Source organism: Haliotis cracherodii, unplaced genomic scaffold (assembly GCF_022045235.1).
Source record: "Haliotis cracherodii isolate W230 unplaced genomic scaffold, xgHalCrac1.p SCAF_22, whole genome shotgun sequence".
Lineage (NCBI taxonomy): Eukaryota > Metazoa > Mollusca > Gastropoda > Lepetellida > Haliotidae > Haliotis > Haliotis cracherodii.
Window position 1 is genome coordinate 12,993,329 of NW_027266278.1, and position 25,142 is coordinate 13,018,470.

General features: G+C 43.8%; 1 protein-coding gene across 1 annotated transcript; it reads right to left on the bottom strand.

Moving 5' to 3' along the window:
- Window positions 1-146: 146 nt before the first annotated feature.
- LOC139471186 (cyclin-dependent kinase 11B-like) lies at window positions 147-22,386 on the bottom strand. Its single transcript, XM_071253472.1, has 16 exons — window positions 22,290-22,386; window positions 20,842-21,005; window positions 19,259-19,410; window positions 18,419-18,677; window positions 13,031-13,149; window positions 11,975-12,103; window positions 11,318-11,527; window positions 10,076-10,144; window positions 9,724-9,887; window positions 7,126-7,338; window positions 5,552-5,657; window positions 4,394-4,623; window positions 3,819-3,935; window positions 2,967-3,115; window positions 2,309-2,498; window positions 147-333 (listed from the first exon to the last, which is right to left on the bottom strand). Exons 2-16 carry the CDS (start codon window positions 21,003-21,005, stop codon window positions 238-240), a joined length of 2,367 nt encoding a protein of 788 aa, XP_071109573.1. The 5' UTR covers window positions 22,290-22,386; the 3' UTR covers window positions 147-237.
- Window positions 22,387-25,142: the final 2,756 nt, after the last annotated feature.

The window sequence follows — 25,142 nt, forward strand, 5'->3', positions numbered from 1 at the left end:
AAGTTTCAAAGGCAATACTCTACCTACTGGGCCACCCAAAAGATAAAGACACTTAAACCATGCCTATAAACCTTGTTCAATGTGTCTGTTCTGGCATGTCAGAAACTGCCAAGAGGATCTTGGTGCTTGTTAACTTCTTAGTGGTACCAGGTACCGTTGAAGGAAATCGTGGTGCCCATTGTTGAGCCTGTGTTTTTGGGTACGTGATGTTGTCATCGCTGTCACAAACTTAAATCCCTAGTGTCCAAACTTAAGGAGGAATCCTGGTCCCTGTGCTGAGGCCCCCTTGACTGGGTTGGCCATGTGGAAGCCGAGGGATTCGTCATCATCACCCTGAAACAATCAATACAGATTACTGAGTGAGTGAGTGAGTGAGTGAGTGAGTGAGTGAGTGAGTGACCTGGTTTAACGCCACTTTTAGTGGCATTTCATTTTAATGTGGGAGAAAGTGTTGACTAATATGTCTCCATCTTCCTGATGCAAGGGAATTAACTAACTATAAAAGTCCAGTTTCTACCCTTGCGGAACTAGGCCAAAGTTTCTGGGATCAATTGTAGGGCTATTACAAGTTATGTCACTTCTATATCCCTCCTATTGCCCAATCCGATTTTGCCTCTCATATCACTTGCATTAGTTTTAATCAAAATGGCGGCACTGAGTCAGGACGATCTGATCCATAATAAAAATCTATATTGTGATGAAACAGGTCTTACTTTGCGAAGTGCATCAAATCATGTGATCACCTTGATTATAAACATGAAAGATTTGGAAAATGTCTGTTGACACCGAGTTGGCGGTACACGCTGTTTCAAATCCTGCAATTGACTGAAATCTGAATGCTAGTTTATGACCCGGATGTCGATTTTGTCACATGATTTTGATTTGACTATGCATAACCCCGTTCGTCCAGCCAAAACGTAACTAAATAATTCCAGGCTTGTTCAGCAAGGCCGAAATTGGACTTTTACAGTCATTTAACTCCCTTGCCTCTGGAAGATGTATGTCTCAGATGTCTACCAATGTGCGACAACCAACATGTACGAGTATGGACCTGAGAAAACATGATAGATCTACATTAATACCTCGATCAACGGATCAGTGTGAGCTTGATTTTCATTCTCCCAGCTCCTGGGGAGTACACAACTCAAGCTCTAGAAAGCTAACAGTCTCATTTCCAGTTCATACTACTGGGTACCCATTCACTGCTGGGTGAACAGAGGCCTAAGGCGACACCACATGTGCCACAGTGAGGGGCCCTAGAATCTCTCGGGTGTCAGGCTGCCGAACGCGGTCACCCATCCAACTAATCACGACCAATGTTTCCTGGACTTTGCCTGAGTTCTGACCTTTGTGCTTCATATTTGCCACCACATGAGTGATATGCAACTTTTCTAACCCTTACACCACAGGGTCCTCACTTGCGTCAACTCTAAGGACAAACTTATATTTTTTACATTTGGATACTTATCCTCCATTACTACCCTTATGGTTTTATTGCTGTTTTTCGACTAGAGTGAGCGAGTGAGTATGGTTTTACGCAGCTTTTAGCAATATTTCAGCACTATCTCGGTGGGGGACACCAGAAATGGGCTTCACACATTGTACCCATGTCGGGAATCGAACCACGGTCTTCGGCATGACGAGCAAACGCTTTAACCACTAGGCTACCCGACCGCCCCTTTTTCGACTAGAAAGACGGAGCTGTTGTGTGGCAAAAGCCCTCCCACTGCTACCACATGACCGGAAGTGGCGGTATCATGTGTAATCACATTACTGCTAGTACGAACAGCTGAAATTCGTGGAGTGGGCAGGCACTTTAACCGTAGTAATGCAGGATAAGTATCCAAATGTGAAAAATATTAAGATTTTGATTGGAACAACAACTTCACACAGCTCGCCTTTCTAGTAAAAAAACAGCAGTAAAAGCATTCAGGTAGTAATGGGTTTTTTTGGTTTTGGTTTGTTGTTTAACGCCGCATTCAGCAATATTCCAGCTATATGACGGCGGTCTGTAAATAATCGAGTCTGGACCAGACAATCCAGTGATTAATATCGATCCACGCAATTGGGATCGATGGCATGCAGCAACCAAGTCAGCGAGCCTGACCACCCGATCCCGTTAGTCGCCTTTTACGACAAGCATAGTCACCTTTTACGGCAAGCATGGGTTGCTGAAGACCTCTTCTACCCCAGATCTTCAGGTGTCTCAGGTAGTAATGCAGGATAAGTAAATAATATGAGAAACTGCTGTTGTCACACGAGGGACCTGCTCCTGACTCCTGACAAATGGGGCCATGAGTTGACCTACCAGCAGCTTGGAGTATGCCTTGCCTCCTGACGGGGGTTTGGGGGAGCTCTGGTGTTTGCGCGGCTGCTCGCTCTTGGCTGGCCAGGTGGGGAACATGGAGGGATCAACTGGCTGCGGAGACTCCTTGAAGTAGTCATGTGACAGTGCCTCCTCCGACGTGATGCGCTTTGTCGGGTTGTACGTCAGGAATCTGTCGAGAAAGTATGAAATACAGGCATTTCCTCAGATATAGTGAACCAATTGAAATGTTATACTATTATTGCGACTTACTAGTTGACAATCCAGCAAGCAGTACGAGAAAGACATTTCATCATTTTGGCATTATTATTCCGCAGAAGAAGCCGATGGCAGAATAATATCAATACAGTGTGTGTAGTAGACATTACAAAAGTCACCGGTGGTGGACAAATTCCAACAGAACCCAGTCCTGTTTCCCCGGGCTGCTAACAAGGGAATGCAGCCAAGTGAGTGAGTGAGTCTATGGTTTTACGTCGCTTTTAGCAATATTCCAGCAATATCACGGCGGGGGACACCAGAAATGGTCTTGACACATTGTACCCATGTCGGGAATCGAACCCGGGTCTTCGGTGTGACGAGCGAACGCTTTAACCACTAGGCTACCCCACCGCCCCTAATGCAGCCAAGTGCCACTACTCACCTGTTCATGAGGTCGAAGCCCACGTCGGTGAAATAGGAGCCGAATCTATTGCGGAGGGTGTTGTAGGGGTAGTCGGTGAAGGTGCACTTCTTCATCCCCGGCAACTCCTCCACTCCTGGCCAGATCTTTTTGTTGGGAGTTCCCAGGTCCTGCAACACACAGAACTTACAGCTCTGGCTTCGTCTTTTGGTTTGTTTGTTTGTTTGTTGGTTGACGCAGCACTCAGCAATATTCCAACTATATGATGGCAGTCCGTAAATAATCGAGTCTGGACTAGACGATCCATTGATTGATATCATGAGCATCGATCCACGCAATTGGGATCGATGACATGCATGAACCAAGTCAGTGAGCCTGACCACCCGATCCCGTTAGTCGCCTTTTACGACAAGCATAGTCGTCTTTTACGACAAGCGAGGGTCGTTGAAGACCTATTGATTGACATCATGGGTATTGATCTATGCACTTGGGATACAATGACATGCATCAACCAAGTCAGCAAGAATGATCACCCATTCCGTTAGTCACCTCTAAAAGCTGGATATTGCTGAGTGCTGCATTAAACAACAAACAAATAAACAAACAGAAGTGAAAAAATTGCAAAAGACTTTTTCTTTCTTGTTAATTATTCTAAGTTCATCACAAATACAAAGCCAAAATGATGCAAACAGCTGATATGTTAGTACAAAATATGTTTTGTATTGTCATGTATTGCGATACAGGTCTGCATGTATTGTGTATTGAATCGAAGGTGATGTATCGTGGTGCGTCAGAGTTTCGCCCTTATTGAATACAAGAAGTCTCAATGCTGTCACCAGAAGATCCCATGAAGTGCTGTCATGACAACCATACCTTGAATATCCTGTTGAGCTGATCAATCTCAGACTTGCCGGGCCACAGTGCTTTCATTGTAAGGAACTCGGCAAATATACACCCCACCGACCACATGTCTATAGCACAGGTGTATAACTGAAATAGAGCATACCTCACTGAATATATTGTCCATTACTGTCCATGCTTGAATAAACACATACAGAATTGAACAAACAAATGTTTATGCTATTAAAAGAATGATTAAAAATACGAAAGCAACTTTAAATTTGGAGAATTTCTTGAAAGAACTTCCCTTCTTACATCCATACAATTCAAAGTGAATTTACATTGCAAGATTCGTTGTGAAGAAAACTGACTTTAAATATACAACTGAATTTTTGGATAGGGATAATCAGATATGACAGATCTATTCAAATATACACACAACATATTATCACTGATTATGAGAATCGGTTTTGTTTATCATCGAAAGCTAAAAATATCCCCATCGAAAGTGAAGTAGGATATTTCAAATTTTATTCCTCAATCAAAATTTGTGAAAAACATAAAAAATGAGTGAGAAGAAAGAACTGATGAACAAACAAATAAATAACCTTTGTTCCCAGGAGAAGTTCAGGAGCTCTGTACCACAGCGTGACCACAATAGGTGTGTACTGCTTTAACGGGGACCCGTACTCTCGCGCCAGGCCGAAGTCTCCAACCTTCAAGATGCCCTTGTGACTGAGGAGGAGGTTGGAGGTCTTCAGGTCACGATGGAGGATCCAGTTGTCATGGAGATGGGCCACCGCCCGAAGTAGTTGCTGCATCAGTGTCTTCACTTCCCCTGGAAACCATCCTCAGAGTTAGTGAGGTTTTACGATGCTCCTAGCAGTTTTCCTTCCATATTATGGCCAGGGGACCCGTGAATCGACATTACATGTTTTCATTTTTGCTATACATTCATGGTGTTAGATTTTACAGTAGGGATCAGATTATGTATGGTTAAGAGTTGGTGGTGAGGTGAAATGGGGTTTAACGTCCTGTTGAAGATTATTGCACTTATATAGCTACGTGCATGTACGTGTGTGTGTTTGTGTGGTTGCTTGTACTAGTCTGGACTGATGCCGATTTTATAGTGCTAGCACATTGAGATACCATGCTGCAGTTTAACATGAATACCCCACTCAGACACAGTATACTGACTCCGAGCCGACCAGTCCTTGTTTTAGCCCCTTAATGCCGAGCGCCAGACATGGTCACAGCAAGTACTATCTTTTAACATCTTTTGGTATGACGCGGCCGGGGATCGAACCCAGGACCTTCTGCTCTCCGGGCGGACGCTCTACCACTAGACCACGGAGGTGGTCGTCAAGAGTAGGACTACACTGTATTACTGGCATACATGTACACTTCAAAACATTTTTCAAACAATACGTATTGCAATATTTTTTCTGTGCTCTGGTATACATGGTACATTGGGTAAAAATATATGTAATAAGTTCCGTTATTATTTGTATTGTTCAAACTAAAATAGACACGGACATTTATTCACAAATGAATCTGTTTTAAACTGAATGACAAAACGACAGAAACCATTGAAACGAGAACATGATTTTTCACTCTCCCCTGTATCCATGACAACTGACCATGCTGCCTCTGACATTGTAATATACATTTACTTTAATATGTAGAAAATAGGATCTGCATGTTCAATCAGTGTCAGTCAATGTTCCTGTTAGGCAGACAAGGGAGATAACCCTGTATGTACTCACCAACAAGGAATGGTTGTTTCATGGTCTCCATCAGACTTTTGAGGTCGTGTTCGACGTAGTCCATCACAATGTAGATCTTGTCCATGTTGCTACCGACAACAATTTCCTGGCAACAAAAACATAGAAGCTGTCAAGAAAAAGGCCTACCCTGACCTAATTAATCCACTACCCTAACCTAAAACCCTCCTAACCTGGCCAATACTGACCCATCCTGAACTACCCTGTAACACCCTGGAGCTACCCTGGACCATGATAACACCCAGGCAGACCATTTAACACCCTGGAGCCAACCGGGACCACAATGACACCCTGGCCGACCATTTAACACCCTGGAGCTACCCTACCCTGAAGCATAATGACACCCTGACCTACCCTTAAAAACCCTAGAGCTAACCGGGACCACAATGACACCCTGGCAGACCATTTAACACCCTGGACCTACCCTGGACAACAATGACACCCTGGACCTACCCTGGACCACAATAACACCCTGGACCTACCCAATAACACCCTGGACCTACCCAATAACACCCTGCATCACAATAATACCCTGGACCTACCCAACAACACCCTGGACCTACCCAATAACACCCTGGACCTACCCAATAACACCCTGCATCACAATAATACCCTGGACCTACTCAATAACACCCTGGACCTACCCAATAACACCCTGGACCTACCCAATAACACCCTGCATCACAATAATACCCTGGACCTACTCAATAACACCCTGGACCTACCCAATAACACCCTGGACCACAATGACACCCTAGACCTACCCAATACCACCCTGGACCTACTCAATAATACCCTGGAGCTATCCAATAACACCCTGGACCACAATAACACCCTGGACCTACTCAATAACACCTTGGATCTATCAGACAACACCCTGGACCACAATGACACCCTGGACCTACCCAATACCACCCTGGACCTACTCAATAATACCCTGGAGCTATCCAATAACACCCTGGACCACAATAACACCTTGGACCTACTCAATAACACCTTGGATCTATCAGACAACACCCTGGACCACAATGACACCCTGGACCTACCCAATACCACCCTGGACCTATTCAATAATGCCCTGGACCACAATAACACCCTGGACCTATTCAATAATACCCTGGACCACAATAACACCCTGGACCTACTCAGTAACACCTTGGACCACAATAACACCCTGGACCTATTCAATAATACCCTGGACCACAATAACACCCTGGACCTACTCAATAACACCTTCCACCACAATAACATCCTGAACCTACTCAGTAACACCTTGGACCACAATAACACCCTGGACCACAATAACACCCTGGACCTACTCAGTAACACCCTGGACCACAATAACACCCTGGACCTATTCAATAATACCCTGGACCACAATAACACCCTGGACCTATTCAATAACACCTTCCACCACAATAACATCCTGGACCTACTCAATAACACCTTCCACCACAATAACATCCTGAACCTACTCAATAACACCTTGGACCACAATAACACCCTGGACCTACTCAATAACACCTTGGCCCTATCAGACAACACCGTGGACCTACCCTGACTGTGACAATGTTGTAGTGTTGAGCCTTCAGCAGTGTGTTGATCTCCCTCAGGGATGTGATGGGGAAGCCCTCCTTCTCCTTCTCCATCTTCAGTCGCTTCAGAGCCACGATCTCGTTCGTTTTCTTGTCCTTGGCGCGGTACACCACGCCGTACGTTCCCTCCTCGATCCTGTTCAAGCAGCTAAACTCCTCCACACTGCGACAGCCCTGAAACACCACAGTCACGTCAATATTCCAGCTATATGACGGCGGTCTGTAAATAATCAAGTCTGGACCAGACAATCCAGTGATTAATATCATGAGCATCGATCCACACAATTGGAATAGATGACATGCATCAACCAAGTCAGCATCTCTGCAATTGGGATACGATGATATGCATTATCTGCGAGCCTGACCACGTGATCCTGTAAGTCGCCTCTTACGACAAGCATAGTCGCCTTTAACGGCAAGCATGGGTTACTGAAGACCTGTTCTAGCCCCGATCTTCATGGGTCAGTGGGGAGGGAGTCAGTATGGTTTTACGCTGCTTCTAGCAAGATCACAGTGGGGGACACAAGAAATACGCTTCACACAGCATTGCAAAAATACTTTGACAAACCTTAGTTGCAATTCAAACTTATACATCTTGGCAACTTTATACATTTTTCAAATTCTAGCATCCGTATTTTAGTCCTATCATGTCATCAGCTTTAAACAGCTAAGTCCCGTTAATCCCACATCGATGGTTGCATATGATTATGTCGGATAAACGAGTATGTCGGATGAACAAAATGGTAGTATCAACTTTCGTGATCGAAAATCGGACAACTACACCATAGATAACGATTCAAACGAAATAAAAAAATATAAAATAAATATTCATATTGTTATGTTACATTGTTAGCGGAATATGTTTTCTAATCATGCAACCTCTAAAGCTCAACACAAAACAACTGTCTAGACTGTATGACTTATTCAAAATACTTTTAAAAGCATAGTCTGGAATGGAAGTTGCCAGTTTGAAACTGGTACCGCAAAGCTTAGGAAAGCTGCTTTCTATGTCGCTAACGTTGACTTCCTGTTAGTCATTTCATTGGTAGGTTGTTCTGACGTGACCTGTAATGGGATGTCCTCGCTGATAGCGAGGACTTGTATCTGATTTTAATGAGATTGAGGTAATCTAAGCATGTGAGTAATCCTGTTTTCTTTATTTAAATTGTTTATTGTTAAGCAAGTTTATCTCTGCATCCATTGTAATATTCAGCTCCAAGCTGATTCGTCTCGCATCAAAACACAGGCTGTGTACTCGCGGACAGATGACCACTGAGTACACTGATCACTGTATCGGATTAACGAGACTGATTAATGAGTGATTTCGGTAATTCGTTGCAAATTAGGTGTGTCGGAATCGGACTGCAAGACAGTCTGTTTAAAAGGTCTAAACAGCACTGGTTTAATCGGTTCCCATCATTAGTGTCGGATAAAGCCGATTGTCAGATTAACGAGTGTCGGATTAATGAGAATTGACTGTATGGGATGACTAAAGTGATGCAAGTTGGACCATCATCGAAGAGTTTTTTTAAGACCTTGAGTGAGTGAGTAAGTTATTCTAATACTGCTTTGAACACTGTTTCAGTAACATCACTGTGTGTCAGTTTGAAGGAGGTAAATCCGAAGTGATGCAGGTCTTGGTGAAACACACGAGCACGGGTATGATGCTGACAAACCTAGAAACATCATCATAACAAATCTGGATTTCAAACCCAATCATACGTTTCTGTCACAACAAAGGAAGGCAAGAAAGAATGGGCCACCTATGCTGCCATGAAACCAATGATGCCTAAAATCTGGCGAAAATATATAGTCAGGATCACGGATCTGGAAACCAGTCTGTGCACTGGACTTGTCTGGTTGGGACTGCAAAATGTTCAATTTGAAAAAAGTGCAAACCGGACATTTTAAACTTTGTCAACTGGAATTTATTTAGAAAGTACTTGCAGGACAACAACCTGAGACCGGATATCATAACAAAGGATATTAAAAAAAGAGAGCCAGCCAGACTGACATGTGTTTCTGTTGTGGATGAGTGCATACACAACTTGCAGGGGTGTCCCAGCACTATCAGTCATTGCAAGAACTTGCATTGTTCAAGGATTTCAGATGAGAACGAACTTAAATTGATTTTCCATATAAATTGTATTTCCAGCTCTGCTAGGCATTTTCATATGCAGAAATCATGATATCTCAAAAACAAAGCCGGAAACGGTAATCACGTGTAGACACGTTTCTAACAATCTACTGGTGATCCGGTTAAAAAACACACAATAACTTCAAAGAATTTTGATACAACAATCAGAAGAATTGTATTTTAAACTATTATTTATCAGAATAATTTATTCCAATATCAAGTTATTTTAGTTGCAGTATTATTTAAAATAATAATAACCATAAAAGTAGCACTTTGGAACAGCTGATTGCTATTGCTGGCTATTTTTTTAACAATTTGACCCGAGACTTCCTGGGGAGTTGTGAGAGAGAAACATGAGAGAGAAACATGAGAGAGAAACATGAGAGAGAAACAGAGAATGAGAAGTTCAGAGCATCCAGTACCTGCAATGCAGGGAAGTAGGGAGGGAGTTTAATCTCTAGTTCCAGCGGTGATGGCGGTGGGGAGTCTGCGATGTAGCCCACGTCGTTGTTGGAGTTGAGCATATCAACGCTCTCCGTCTCACTCTCATTCTCAGACTGGTCATCAAACTTGGAGCGTACTTTCTCTGGAAATTCAATTCAGGAAAATTCATATAGTTATCAAGACATTTTAACTGCTACTAACTTCTACTTAGATTGCGAGGAACAAAAATTAATGACTGCCATCTGAGATTGAGATTTGAACAAAGTTGGTTTATGTGATGTCAGATGACATCGACATTGTGACGTAGATGTCTAATGTTGACAACTGTACCGTGGTGGCCGTTGCTGGCGACGCCCTCGCTGACCTTACTGCTGGAGGTGCTGCTACTGTTGTCACTCTCTGAAACAGACACATTGAATACAGGCACATTGCATACAGACAGATTGTATACGGACACATTGAATACAGACACATTGTATACACAGAGATTGTATATGGACACATTGTATACACAGAGATTGTATACGGACACATTGTATACAGACACATTGTATACAGGCAGATTGTATACGGACACATTGTATACAGACAGATTGTATACAGACACATTGTATACAGACAGATTGTATACAGATTGTATACGGACACATTGTATACAGACACATTGTATACAGACAGATTGTAAACAGACACATTGTATACAGACACAATGTATACAGACACATTGTACACAGACAGATTGTATACGGACACATTGTATACAGACACACTGTATACAGACAGATTGTATACGGACACATTGTATACAGACAGATTGTATATGGACACATTGTATACAGACACATTGCATACGGACACATTGTATACAGACACATTGTATACGGAGAGATTGTATACAGACAGATTGTATACAGACACATTGTATACAGACAGATTGTATACAGACACATTGCATCGGACAGATTGTATACAGACACATTGTATACGGACATATTTTATATGGACACATTGTATACAAACACATTGTATACAGACATATTTTATATGGACACATTGTATAGACACATTGTATACGAACATATTGTATACAGACACATTGTATATGGACACATTGTATACAAACACATTGTATATGGACACATTGTATACAGACAGATTGTATACAGACACATTGTATACAGACACATTGTATACAGATGGTACACAGACAGAGTGTATACAGACACATTGTATACGGACACATTGTATACAGGGACATATTATACAGACACTTTGTATACAGACAGAGTGTATACAGACACATTGTATACGGACATATTGTATATGGACACATTGTATACGGACACATTGTATACACGGACATTGTTTCAGAATAACATACTAAGATGCCCAAATACATTTTATCAAAAACATAAAATTAACAAACTGAAATCCTTGGACAGAAAGGGGTACATCATTTTGCAAGCCATAAGTGTTTCTTTTCAGTTATACAGGGGCTACACCCTTACCCAAAGTGTCTGATCGAATTTCACCACAAACGTGATCAATCTCTCGGCCTGTCTGTTTGCTCACCTGTCTCCTGGGATTCCACCGACTCGGCATATTCCTCCTCCGAGTGATCTACTTCCTTTTCTTCCTCCTCCTCTTCCTCCACCTCCTCTTCTTCTTCTTCCTCCTCCTCTTCCTCGTCAGTCATGTATTCCTCGTGAGCCTCGATGTGAACCTCTCTGTGATCCTCTTCCTCATCTTCTTCCTCTGGGGTGTGGGGGCCCACCATTCGACCTGCAGGGCAAACAGACACATTACAGCCAGGACTCGACATGGGAATCACCCAAACAATGCACAACACTAGTGTAACTAACATCCTAATACACCTCACCTCACCTCTGCTATGCATTCAATACGGCCACCAGAGCAGAACTTCACCAGAACGGTTGAAGCTTGTTATTCATGAGTGAGTGAGAATGGTTTTATGCCGCTTTTAGCAAAATTCCGGCTATATCACAGCAGGGGACACCAGAAATTGGCTTCACACACCCATGTAAATGAACCTGGGTCTTCAGGGTGACGAGCGAACGCTTAAACCACTAGGCTACCCCACCGTCCTATTCGTGAGCAAGCAATGATGTCATAGTTGGTGTGGCAAGCCATTGCTGCTTACTATGTTAAGGTATCATATAAAAACAATTGAAATGAAAATATTCATTAATTTCAACACACAGCACCCACCTCGGTGGTCACCCTCTTTCCGGTGGGATCTTCCCTTGTTTTCTACCTCACGCTGATGCCGCCGATCTCGACTGCGACTACGGACACGCTCACCATCTGTGCGGACAACCTTTTGCCTCTTTATGTGATCTGGGGAGAAACAATCCATCAATCTAACTCTTGTATTATCACACAGTCAGAAAGGAAACGATTCATGTCAAAGTCAGCAATAGTCTAGCTACATCTTAGTGGCATGTAAATGATGAAGTCTGGACTTGATAAAATAGTTGTTCACAGAATAAGACCAGTCCCTGTCATCGGAATATGACAGACTTTTCCCACATCACCCAATTCCCACTTGAGCGAATGTTGTTTAATGCCACAGTCAAAAATATTCCAGATACATGACTCAAAATAAGTTAAGGACCACTCGATTCTTTCATATGACTCAAGTCAATCTGCATGCCATGCCTGTAGTAATATGAAAGAATCAGGTCGTACTCAACTTCCCTTTAGTAGTATATCACAGCTGGCTGTAAATATTCAAGTCTGGACCACGCAACCAGATCCATGCTTGCTGTAAAAGGCGACTATGCTTGTCGTAAAAGGCGACTAACGGGATCGGTGGTCAGGTCCGCTGACTTGGTTGATGCACATCATCGTATCCCAACTGCGTGGATCGATGCTCATGATGTCAATCATGGATTGTCTGGTCAAATCACCCCACTCAGCAATATTCCAGCTATATGATGACGGTCTGTAAATAATTAAGTCTGGACCAGGCAATTGATGTTGTTAACAATATGCTACATCGTTTTGGGTACAATACTACGCAATCAGCTACGTCACCGAGTCTGACCCCCTGAACCATTTGGCTGCTTCTTACAATCAGCATAAAACTACTGTGGACCAATTTTAACCTTGAATACCCATGGGGTAGAATCCCCCTTAACATGCTTCAGCCAAAGATGTGAATGCTAGTATTTGACATGTCAAATTATTTCGGTCATCTCGGTTTACAGAAATGACGTCAACTGCATTCTTATACCCGTAGTCATGGTAACACGTTATTCTTACTCTCTGATCGTGCTTGTTGGGCTTGACGTCTCTCTTCCTCCTTCCTGCGAGCTCTCTCCCTCTCTTCTCGGATTCTTCTCGCTCTCTGCTTTTCTCGCTCAAGCTGTTCAAGTCTCTCTCTGTAAAGGAAGGAATCATCACTTTACAGTGACAGGGTCAGTCAGTCAGTTGGGTTAACGTCACTTTGAACAGGAGTTCAGTTATATCATAGTGTTTCAGTTTGATATGGGAGGAAAGCCCAAATTGATGCATTTCTTGGTGTGATTGAGTTGGGTTTAACGCAACTTTTAACAGTATTCCCGTCATATCACAGTTTGTAGGCTTAATGTGGGTTGAATGCCCAAAGTGATGCAGGTCTCAGACATTTTTTCACTTTATTGAAACCCACGATCACAGGTATAACATAATCACGTCAAACCAGCCTTCAAACCAACAATCATGGGTTTCTGGCATGCTAAGAGACTCACAAGGAAGAATTAAGAAGTTAACCGCAATTTGTCACCCCAGAGAAGAAGTCTAGTGATATCTAAATATTTTTTACATTTTTATACCTATTCTGCATTACTCCTTAATGCATTTACTGCTGTTTTTTGATAGAAAGAAGAAAACTGTGTGAGGTCCAGCTGAAAAAGAAGTTGTTCCAATTAGTTGTGTGGCTAATCCCATCACACAGCACCAGTGGAAGTGATGACATCACGCAATTTCTCATTACTGCTTGATCGTAACATCTGAAGACATTGTGGGGAGACAGCTCTGCGACAGGTGGGTGGGCAACTTTAGGCATAGTAATGCAGGATAAGGATACATATGTAAAACATATTTAGATTTTACTACATTTTTTAACTTATCCTGCATTATACCTGAATGAGATGGTACAGAGGTTGGCATACCGTCAGATGATATTCTCAGAAGACCCTTGTCAAAAAGTCCTGGCAACCGTCACGGCATCCTTTTGTGATGACCGGAACCCAGGCAACTAATCCAGCCAGAGGAAATACGAGAGTGTGAGGAATGTAGGAAGTCCAGGTGAAAGAACAGTAGTAGAAAACAGCGGATACTGGAGTCTAAGACTGACTTACCGAGCCAATGCTTGCAGCATGTAAGCCTTATCTGGGATGCAAGCACCAGAGGGTTTGAAATGTCATTTGGGTTTGGTGACATGCTGGGCAACGACCAGAGAACCAAAACTGTGGATGCCCTTGACATATTCCAAGGCCAAGTCCCTCAGGTAGGGGCTGACAAAGACTGTGCTGGATCTACACAAGCATCCTTTCATGAGCGATCTGATGGAGCAGTTGTTGTGTAGAGCCATGGTGGAGGTTTATTGGCCCTTGGAGGATCTAGGCCAGCATCCTCAAAAGCCTGAAGGATGATCGTGCATAGCCACAAAGATTTTGTATTACGGCTAACTCTTGCCTGAGCGCCAGACAGGGTAACAACAAGTACCATCTTTTAACGTCTTTTGGTATGACGCGGTTTGGGATTGAACCCCGGACCTTCCACTCTCTCCGGGCGGACGCTCTACCATTAGACCACGGAGACGGTCCATCCACGTTGAGCCTCAGACCGTCGGATGAAACCCCTAAGTGCCTGAATCTGGCAGAAGTGGAGTTCCTCCTCATCACCTGATTGGTTGGATGGTGAAGGCCCTGTCAGGCTATCCTAGGAGTTGATTCTTGGCCATGAAGTCCCAGCACAGCTACTTGCGCCCTGCGCTAAAACCGGATACAGGCAATGTCGAGTGCGTTCAACTCGCTTACCCACCAGTCCAGGGACAAGAGGAACGCTGTCTTCTTGGCGAGGTTAAAAAAGGAGGCTGAGTGGTTAGACTCAAATTGAGCAATTTGAGAACCATGTTCAGATCCCAGACAGGAGGTCTGAACTTGGCCTTCTGATCCTCTAGTCTGGAATTAATATGAATTTGGAATTCCGGAATCTTTATCATTTTGCGATCTTCTGGAGCAGCAAATACCAAGTTGAGGGCCACCACGTTGTCAGTCATGGTGCTGTCCTTGAGGTGTTGTTTGCTGCGCAAAAACAGAAGGAATTCTGTCAAGAATTAGGGAGACGCAGAAGTAGGATCCTGGTGCTTCTCATTACAAAAGGTCTCATAGTATCGCCACTTGTTGTTGTAGTCACCGGGTATAAGGTCTGTGCGTCATGGCTATGGCTTTGGCTGCTCTGGTTGACCAGCCCTTGGCGCCTAAGGCCTTTTGAAGATGTACCAGGCATGCCCGGAGATGGGTGTGGTATCAGAAGGTTCGATCACACTGGTAGTTCAAGTGGATCCTATGTGGCCAGATCTTTGAGATCCACGAACCAGCCCCTTGCCAGCCACCAAGGCGTGATCAAAATCAGAGCTAGGACCTTGGATAGATGCTGGGGGTGGGAGATTCCAGTCGTTGAAAGTCCAGGACTTCAGTGCTTCCCTCTGAGGTCACCATCCCGGTACTTGTTCCGGCAAGGTTGGTAGTTGTCTTCTCGTCTTCCCCTACCCTTCCTTTGCAACAAACAGACGGGGTGACCTGGGCAAGGTCATTGAGAGAGAGAGGCCCGTTGTGGATGATAGTTTCCAGCCTTTGAGGACTTGTGGGACGTCTGCCGAGACACATGGTCTAAAGCGTTGAGGGCTTAGCTAGAAACATGGAAGTGAGTCTCAGATACCTCTCCACTGAAAAGGGGAGATGCTAAACTCAGAATCCCAATCAGCTAAAGCCAGATAGCCAAGGCGATCAGTCGCAGTGATCTCAGCCAGGGCAACCTTGAGATGATTACACACGTGATCTATCTGATGCTGCTGGTAGATCCATCCGATTAGGATTAGTGTTCATCAGGTCCTGATCAAAGGCGCGAGATAAAGACGCTAGAGCAGATAAAGGATTAAGAGATCGCCGAATCTCCATCTTTATAAAAGCAAACCGCCTGTCTGGGACTCGACGGTTGCAGGCTTGGAGGAGCCAGTCATGTGATGGAGATCCTGATCCAAAGCGTGAGCAACATACGCCACCTTAAATGTGTGGATGGGGAAATCATTGTTCAGGAAGTCCTGGTCCAATGCCGTGACCATGTCCGGCAGAATGGAGGTAGGCAGCCAAGCTATTAGCCATCCTGTCCGACACCTGGCTGATGCTCAGATGGGTGCCTTCTCCAGCAAGAAACCCTCATAGATAGGCACAAAGGAGCCCTCTGATGAGTAATAGTTGTACCAATGGCTCCTGGACCTTGATGACTTGGAGCTTCGTCTAGATTCTGGAGATGGCGACCCGTGAAACAACGCAGCTTTGGAGGTAGAGATGCTTCCTGTGGGATGCAAGCACCAGAGGGTTTGAAATGTCATTTGGGTTTGGTGACCTGCTGGGCAACGCATACCGGAGCAATAGGCACAGGAGGCGTTGGCAGAGGCGCCGGCAGGAATGGAGGTGCTACAGGTCTAGGAACCAGCTGATTGATGAACCACGGACTGCTTAAAAGTCCAAGTAGGGCGCCATTAGAGGCGGAGGCGGAGCCTGCTGGAACGGCATCTGCGTTGATGGGAGGCCAGGTGGTACCCTAAACCCTGGAGGAATTTGGGGGAAATTGATGGTGTCTGTGTGGTCATCAGTGCCTGACTAGTCATTGGGGTCAGAGGAGGTGTAAGAGAGGTAGTGCTCTTAGAAGTAGATGACAAGGACGACTTCTACCCAGAAGTGGATGGCATGGAGTGAGTGAGTGAGTATGGTTTTACGCCATTTTTAGCAATATTCCAGCAATATCACGGCGGGGACACCAGAAACGGGCTTCACACATTGTACCCATGTCGGGAATCGAACCCGGGTCTTCGGCGTGACGAGCGAACGCTTTAACCACTAGCCTACCCGACCACCCCTGGATGGCATGGATAAGTTCTAGGTGTGGCAGGGTCTCGAACAGGATCTCTCGAGAGTCTGACATCCTAGTGTGTCTGAGGGCCTGCTGAGTAAGGTGCTTCTGAGATACTGGAAGGTACTGGACAAAGCCTGGAGAGGAGAGGGGTGAGCAGAAGCTACACTTTGTAACCACGAGCAAGGGTTAGTACAGTCCGAACACAAGGGGTGGGGATTCCTGCTTGACTTCTTACCATAGCAGTGATTATACACGGCATAAATCTGCAACTAAGTGGAGGGTATAATCAAAAGGTGTACAAACATACAGAACATCAAGGCAGTTCTTAACCCAGAATCACAGAGGTCAAAGTATAAAATTATGCAGTATAAAAGTATGAATCACTTTAATTACCAAACAGTGAGTGAGTTGGGCTTATCGCTGCTTTTAACAGTATTCCAGGTCTATCACGACAAGTCAGCTTCATGTGGGTGGAAAGCCCGAAGTGATGCAGGTCTCAGACGTTTACCACTTCAGTCAAAACCCACAAGCACAGGTAGGGCGCTGACAAACCTAGAAACATAATCGGGGCAAACTGGGATTCGAACCCACAATCATAGGTTTCTGGCGTGCCCAAGGGACGCAACTCTGCACAGCGAATTGCAGCGCCAATTACCAAACAGGAAGCATTAGGTAAGACAACATAAAAGAGAACAAAAATAATATTCAGGCAGATTACAACCCAGAAGGTGGTCAAAGAAAAAAATTATGCAGTTTAGAAGTAAAACATCACATAAAAGAATTCAAAGCAACCATAAAGAATAAGGGGCGTAAGACACAAGAACGTGACCACAGGGTAAATTAAAAATGCCTAATTGGAACAACAAAGCACATGACTATTACAGTCACTTGTAGCCAACTTCATGCACAATATATCAATGCAACAGCACAAATGTATGGCAAGACGTGAAGACACAAACCACAAGAATGATATAAATTGCAAATGAACGCTGAATACAGAACAAGCATTAGGAAGCCAGAAGATTTGCTGGAGCTTTATCATGAAGGACTTGTCTGTCAGTAATGTGACGTGCCATCACGTCATCACTTTCGTGGTGAGGTGGGCGCTGTGTGATGGGATTAGCCGCACAACTAGTTGGAACAACTTCTTTTTTAGCTGCACCCCACACAGCTTCATCTTTCTGTCAGAAAACAGCAGTAGATGCATTAAGGAATAATGCAGGAAAAGTTAAAGAAATTCTGGATGACCAAAACATATTTTATCCTACCTATCTCAACTTTTGTTGAATGTCTATACACTTTGTTTTATATCACATACAGTGAGTGAGTGAGTGAGTGAGTATGGTTTTACGCCACTTTTAGCAACATTCCAGCAATTTCATGGCGGGGGACACCAGAAATGGGCTTCAAACATTGTATCCATGTCAGGAATCGTACCCGGGTCTTCGGCGTGACAAGCGAACGCTTTAACCACTAGGCTACCCGACCGCCCCAACATACAGTGATAAAGAAAAGAAGATCATTTACCTTTCATCTTGGGATTCCTGTCTCTTTCTCATTTCACGAGCCTCGCGTGATTCCAATTTCATTCGCCTTTCCTTTTCCTTTTCTTTTCTTTCTCTCTCAGCCTCTCTTGCTTTCTGTCGTTCCCGCTCCAGTTCTCGTTCCCGCTGCCACTCCCTGTCCATCTCTCGCACCTGCATCTCCTTCTGTTCCCGGTGTTCCCGTCGGTCTCGCATCTGAACCACTCGGTGACGTTCTGGTTCTTGCCGACCTGAGTGGCCCCCTGACAACAAACATGTGTGAATTTCATGAATGTGTAAACAACTTCAAATATATTCTGGAAGGTAATTTAAGGTACTGACGTTTACTACAATATCTGAAAAACTATTGGACCTACTCCAGTCAAAATTGGTATGAGATTATTAAACAGTAATACATAACTGAATATTACATTTAAAGACAATCGGTGCATGAATAATCTGTCTATTCAGCTATCACTATATTTCATTAACAAGCAGACCTGTTTGTCACGGTTGGAACGAGCATTCATTGAAACAGCCATCTGCATAATGCTACCCCTGCGTCACAAGGCCATATGACACAGTTGAACCAATCAAGTCAACTCGAAAGGGTGCACGGGAATCATGCACGCACTAATACGGTGTTAGCGTTGGGCGTCTCAACGTGTGTGATTCCCGTGCACCCTTTTGAGTTGACGAAATTACCTTCCGGACTATACTTACCATGCTTACAGTAGATTTCATGACTTTACGTAACATGATATCACCACCCACCATTTTCAAACCAATCGATAATAAGGGAGATAACTCAGTTATTTGCAGGGCTGCACGGCTAAGCACTCACTCTCTCGGTCTCTGTATTCTCGCTCCCGGTCCCGTCTGTCCCTCTCTCGTCGCCTTTCCTCCTTGTGTTTGTGTTTGCGTGACTTCTCCTTGCGTCCTGCGTGGGTTTGAGGAGGTTTGATGTCCAGTCCATCCCCATCTTCTCCCCCACTCCTGTAACCATGGCAACAAGAGATCACATTAATACATCCACTACAGCATATGTTATGTCAAACCCATCTGTAGCAGAGCACCAGATAAGCAGCTTATTTGCCCCCCCCCCAAATATTCAAAACCCAATTTAACTTACGTATAGAAACGCAAAATGAAAAACTCAAACATATCAAAACAGTACGTGTTAATACCCAGTGAAGTTTTTTCAGCATGTGTACAAAGTAGCTAATTTCCGAAACACAATTACGAGCTAATTTACTTTCTGAGTCAAGCCTATATATGTATAACAGTTATGGTTATATATACATCTAAAACATTATTTCAATTTTTTAAATCTTAAAATGTTCACTAGTTTTAGGAAAACCCCGAAAGAGGGATGAATAGATGAGTGAAAAAATATTGGTTACCCAATGGAAAATGTAATAACCCAAATAAGATAGTGAGTGAGTGAGTGAGTAAGTTTGGTTTTACGCCGCTTTTAGCAATATTCCAGCAATATCACGGCAGGGGTCACCAGAAATGGGCTTCACACATTGTACCCATGTCGGAATTTGAACCTGGGTCTTCGGGGTGACGAGCGAATGCTTTAACCACTAGGCTACCCGACCGCCCCCAATTAAGATAGAAACCCTTGAGTAAAAATTCAATTGCTCAAAAAGGATATCTTGAGATCTGCAGTAGTCATGGTAGTATAGCACTACAGTGTCTCATTAACAAAACCAAAACTGTTTCTGTCCCTATTAGAGAGTGAGTTGGGTTTAACGCCGCTTTTAACATTATTCTAGTTATATCACTGCGAGTCAGCTTAATGTGGGAGGAAAGCCTGAAGTGATGCAGGTCTCTGACGTTTACCACTTCGGTGAAACCCACGAGCACAGATATGGTGCTGACAAACCTAGAAACATAATCGGGGCAAACCGGGATTCGAACCCACAATCATAGGTTTCCTGCGTGCCTAAGGGACGCAACTCTGCACAGCAAATTGTGACACCTTAGTCAACTGGGCCACCCGTGTTTCATGGTACACTACATCAAATAGTAAGAATTTGTGAAATCACTGAAATACAGCTCTAAAATCTCTTTCTTCACACACATGATACACTTATCAATTGTTATCTCAAAAATTGGACTAAAGAAACCCACAAGAACAAAACAGTTTTAAATGAAGGGATGGTCGTTTAATGCAACAGTTGGTCGGCGCGTCCTCAGCTACAACGTCCTTGTGTTCTGCCATGCTTACAGGTGGTGTATGCTACTGCTGTTGTTATGGGAGGTAACACTAATGGTTCATGTTCTCTTTATAGCATATCGCGATCCCACAAAGTGACAATTCAAGTATTCATGTGTACCCAAGTATCGATGATATCATAGGTATCGCTGAATCGTTACAGCCCTAGTAAACAAGATTTGAAATGAGGAGCATCCGAATACCTGTCCTTGTCTGAGAAGTCCTGATCCTCTGGGTCATCAATAACAATAGCCTCCTGGGACTGCGGAGACAGAGACAGCTGACGTTCATTGTCCGAGGCTCGGTGGTGATCTGGACTTGGTTCGAGCTCACCTTGCTCATACGAGCTGTCTGCGTCATCGGACATCTGTCAACACAATATAGGAGTCTCAGTACTCCTGTAGTATGACACTTTGGCCACCAGTCGGAAGCCACAAAACTATCTAGAGTTAGGCCCCCCAAAATATGTTTCCTGACCAGCCCTAATCTGATCAGAGTGCCCATCACCACAATTACAGAACATTGCCTTTGAAGAATGGGTCACCTGTGCCCCAGTGAACACAAAAGAAATAATACATTGTCAATATCATTGTGATGAAAGGACTATGTATGCCATAAGAGGCGACTATGCTTGCCGTAAGTGGAGATTATGCTTGTCGTAAGAGGCGACTATGCTTGTTGTAAGAGGTGAATATGTATGCCGTAAGAGGCGATTGTGCTTGTCTAAGAGGCAGACTAACAGGATCGGGTGGTCAGACTTGCTGACTTGGTTGATGCATGTCATCATATCCCAATTACGTAGATCAATGCTCATGATGTTAATCACTGGATTGTCTGGTCCAAACTTGATTATTTACAGACAGCTGTCAGCTGTCATATAGCTTGAATATTGCTGAGTGCGGCGTTAAACAACAAACAAACAAACAAACAAACTTGTCTTCAGACCCCATCACAGCTCCCTCCTGAGGGCTGGCCACGCTATGTTGACGATAACCACAGATTGGTGAATAATCATGACAATATGTCAACCACAGCACAACACCCCAAACTATCATCATCATGATCATGATAATGTATTATTTGTACTATCTGTGCAACATCATGAGAATTATTGTTTACTGGTGCATATTGATGAGGGCTGTTTCCAGTGAAGTAACTACTCACTGCTTATTATTTGGGACAGCACCTGTGGTACCATGGCAATGTGTTGGCTAATTAGATTAACTTGTTAACAAGCTGGCAACAAGAGTTTGATCCTCGCTGTGGCGCTAATTGAAATCCGAAAGAGTGTGACCGGTAAAGTACACAACTCCCACGTTCTGTTTTCCATGATATCATGTACCTAGCAGTGATAAACTTTCATCCATGTAAACATGGAAAAACAAATGTAAACTGTTAGACACAACATTCTTCAATCATGTCAATTTTAAACAATATAAACCCAAATTGTTCATTTTGACAACACAACAAGGAGCACAGATGCACACACGAAACAATATGCGGTACATCTTCCGTTTTTAATCCTTTTCGTCGTATTTGTTTTTTTAAATAACCACTCCAACATGTTTTGATTCATCAGCTGCTCATGCATCTATGATCCTGCATTCTATCTTGGAAAAAAAGCTTAATAAATCATAAACTGACAGCTTACCTTGTTTCTTGTGTATGTTTGGAGTAAACTGCCTTTATAGAGAGTCAGATATTTCTCACTAAGAGATACACATTCGAAAACGTTTTTGTTTTCGGTGTGAACCGGAACCGGAAATGTTGGGTAAGGGACATAACCCTTGAAAGCTTATAAATATTTGAAACATTCGTATAATCCCTATAATTACCAACACATTTAGTTTCGCGCTTAGTTTCTGCAGCTGGCAATTTGTAATGCGAGCATCTACTTTGGCAGAACAAAAACCTTTGGATGAATGCAGTTAATACTTATATGTCACTGAACGTTTTAGGGTCTTCCGCGCATCCCCCACTCAAAATATCTAATTTTCCACTTCGAGTCTCATTTCCTCATCCCTGATTGCCGAATACAAATCACAAAAGCACATGTCATAATTCACTCCACAAAGACGGAATGAAACCCGAGAGAATACCTCCGTAGGTCATAAAAGGTGAGATTTAAGTTAAATCACTGAACAAATATCGAAAAGATAAAATATATAAAGGAAATATTTATGCGTAAACCATCATGTTTTTTTAAAAAAAGTTGTGTCTGCGTACGAAATACGACATTAGAGAAAATGTGTGGATTGATGCTCATGATGTCAATCCCTGGATTGTCTGGTCCAAACTCAAATATTTACAGACCGCCATCATATAGCTGGAATATTGCTGAGTGCGGCGTTAAACAACAAACATGCAAACAAACAAACAAAAAACAACAAAGAGTGAGTGAGTGAGTGAGTCTGGTTTAACGCCGCTTTTAACAGTATTCCAGTCATATCACGGCGTGTCAGCTTAATGTGGGAGGAGAGCCCGAAGTGATGAAGGTCTTAGACAACAACAAAGAAACAAACAAACGATATCAGTGTGAGTTCCCCGTACCATACTGCAAACTCTCGAACACCCTCTAAATAGATTCGGGGCGGTCGGGTAGCCTAGTGGTTAAAGCGTTCGCTCGTCACTCCGAAGACCCGGGTTCGATTCCCGACATGGGTACAAAGTTTGAAGCCCTTTTGTGGTGTCCCCCGCCGTGATATTGCTGGAATATTGCTAAAAGCGGCGTAAAACCATACTCACTCACTCTAAATAGATTCCCGATTCCCGCACACCATAGCCCCGTTCCACAAAGCGATCTTAGCGCTACGACTGTCGTAAGTCTATGTTAAGGTATGAAAGTTACGCTCACCTAAGGTGATGTTAGAGCTATATGGAGGTGATTGCGACGTAAGATGTTTTCTTTCTGGCGTTTTTTCAATGGCAATGAGGAGTTTATTTGATGAGAGCTTAAGAAGATTAGACCCCTGATATATACTGGCTAAATAAATCCATAAAATATTTTTTAGAGATATTTGAAAGCATGGCATTTCCTTTAATCTCTAAAAATACGCCTTTCGTCTAGAACATATCCTCACCAAAACAAGTCGACAAGAAACTGGTGGAATACAGGATAACGTACGGAACGCCCTTTTCTCACTGGCTGGTTGGCCTGGGTTAGTCTCTGAAAATATATAATATTTATAGAAGCAAATAACTCCATATAAATTGAAGAGGAGCCCGGTGAGATGGGAGATTCAGAACGTGAACATATGGAAAATCTAGACTTGCTTCATATAGGGCTTTTGCATCACAGAAAGTGAGTGAGTGAGTGAGATTGGTTTAACGCCGCTTTTAACATTATTTCAGTTATATCACGGCGTGTCAGCTTAATTTGGGAGAAAAGCCCGAAAGTGATGCAGGTCTAAGTCGTTTATTACTTCGGTGAAACCCACGAGCACGGGTATGGTGCTGACAAACCTAGAAACATAATCGGGCGAACCGGGATTCGAACCCAAAATCATAGGTTTCTGGCGTGCTCAAGGGACGCAACTCTGCACAGCGAATCGCGGCGCCTTAGACGACTGGGCCACCCGTGCCCCATATCATAACAGAAAGGACTGTGAGACAGACTAGCCGTTTAGCACTTCGCGAACGCCGCGAACATTTGGACACATGTTGTCAACACTTCACGGGTTTTTAAACGCTACGTACCTCCATCACCCAGAACGCAGTATCAACAAAGCCACGAAGTGATGCTGTCGGACATTCGTTCCGCAGGGTCAGTGCTGAAAACGAACAGACCTGCAGGTACAGTAGCCTATGGTCTCACTGAAGCTATCGGGGGCACGGGTGGCCCAGTCGTCCAAGCCGCCACAGTTCGCTGTACAGAGTTGCGTCCCTTGGGTACTCCAGGAACCTATAATAGTGGGTTCGAGTCCCGGCTCGCCACGATTATGTTTCTATGTTTGTCAACACCATACCAACTATTCTATATGCGTGGATAGACCGATGTAAACACGGCTGTCATGCTGTACACCACAATAAACACCAGTCAGTGGCTGTAATAAGACCTAACGTGATATAAAGTGTATAATACCCAAAAATATAAGACACAGCCGACACGGGTGGTGGGGTAGCCTAGTGGTAGAGCTCGTCACACCGAAGACCCAGGTTCGATTCCCCACATGGGTACAATGTGTGAAACCAATTTCTGGTGACCCCCGCCTTTATAATTCTGGAATATTGCTAAAAGCAGCGTAAAACCAAAACTCACTCACTCACACAACCCACACCACAGGGAAGGCGATGTTCTAAAGGTCTTCTCCGAAATGGGTTGCTGAAGACCTATTCCAACCCGGATGTTCACGCTAAGCAGGCAGAGTGAGTGAGTGAGTGAGTGAGAGAGTATGGTTTTATGCCGCTTTCAGCAATATTCCAGCAATATCATGGCGGGGGACACCAGAAATGGGCTTCACACATCGTACCCATGTCGGAAATCGAACCCGGTCTTCGGCTTGAC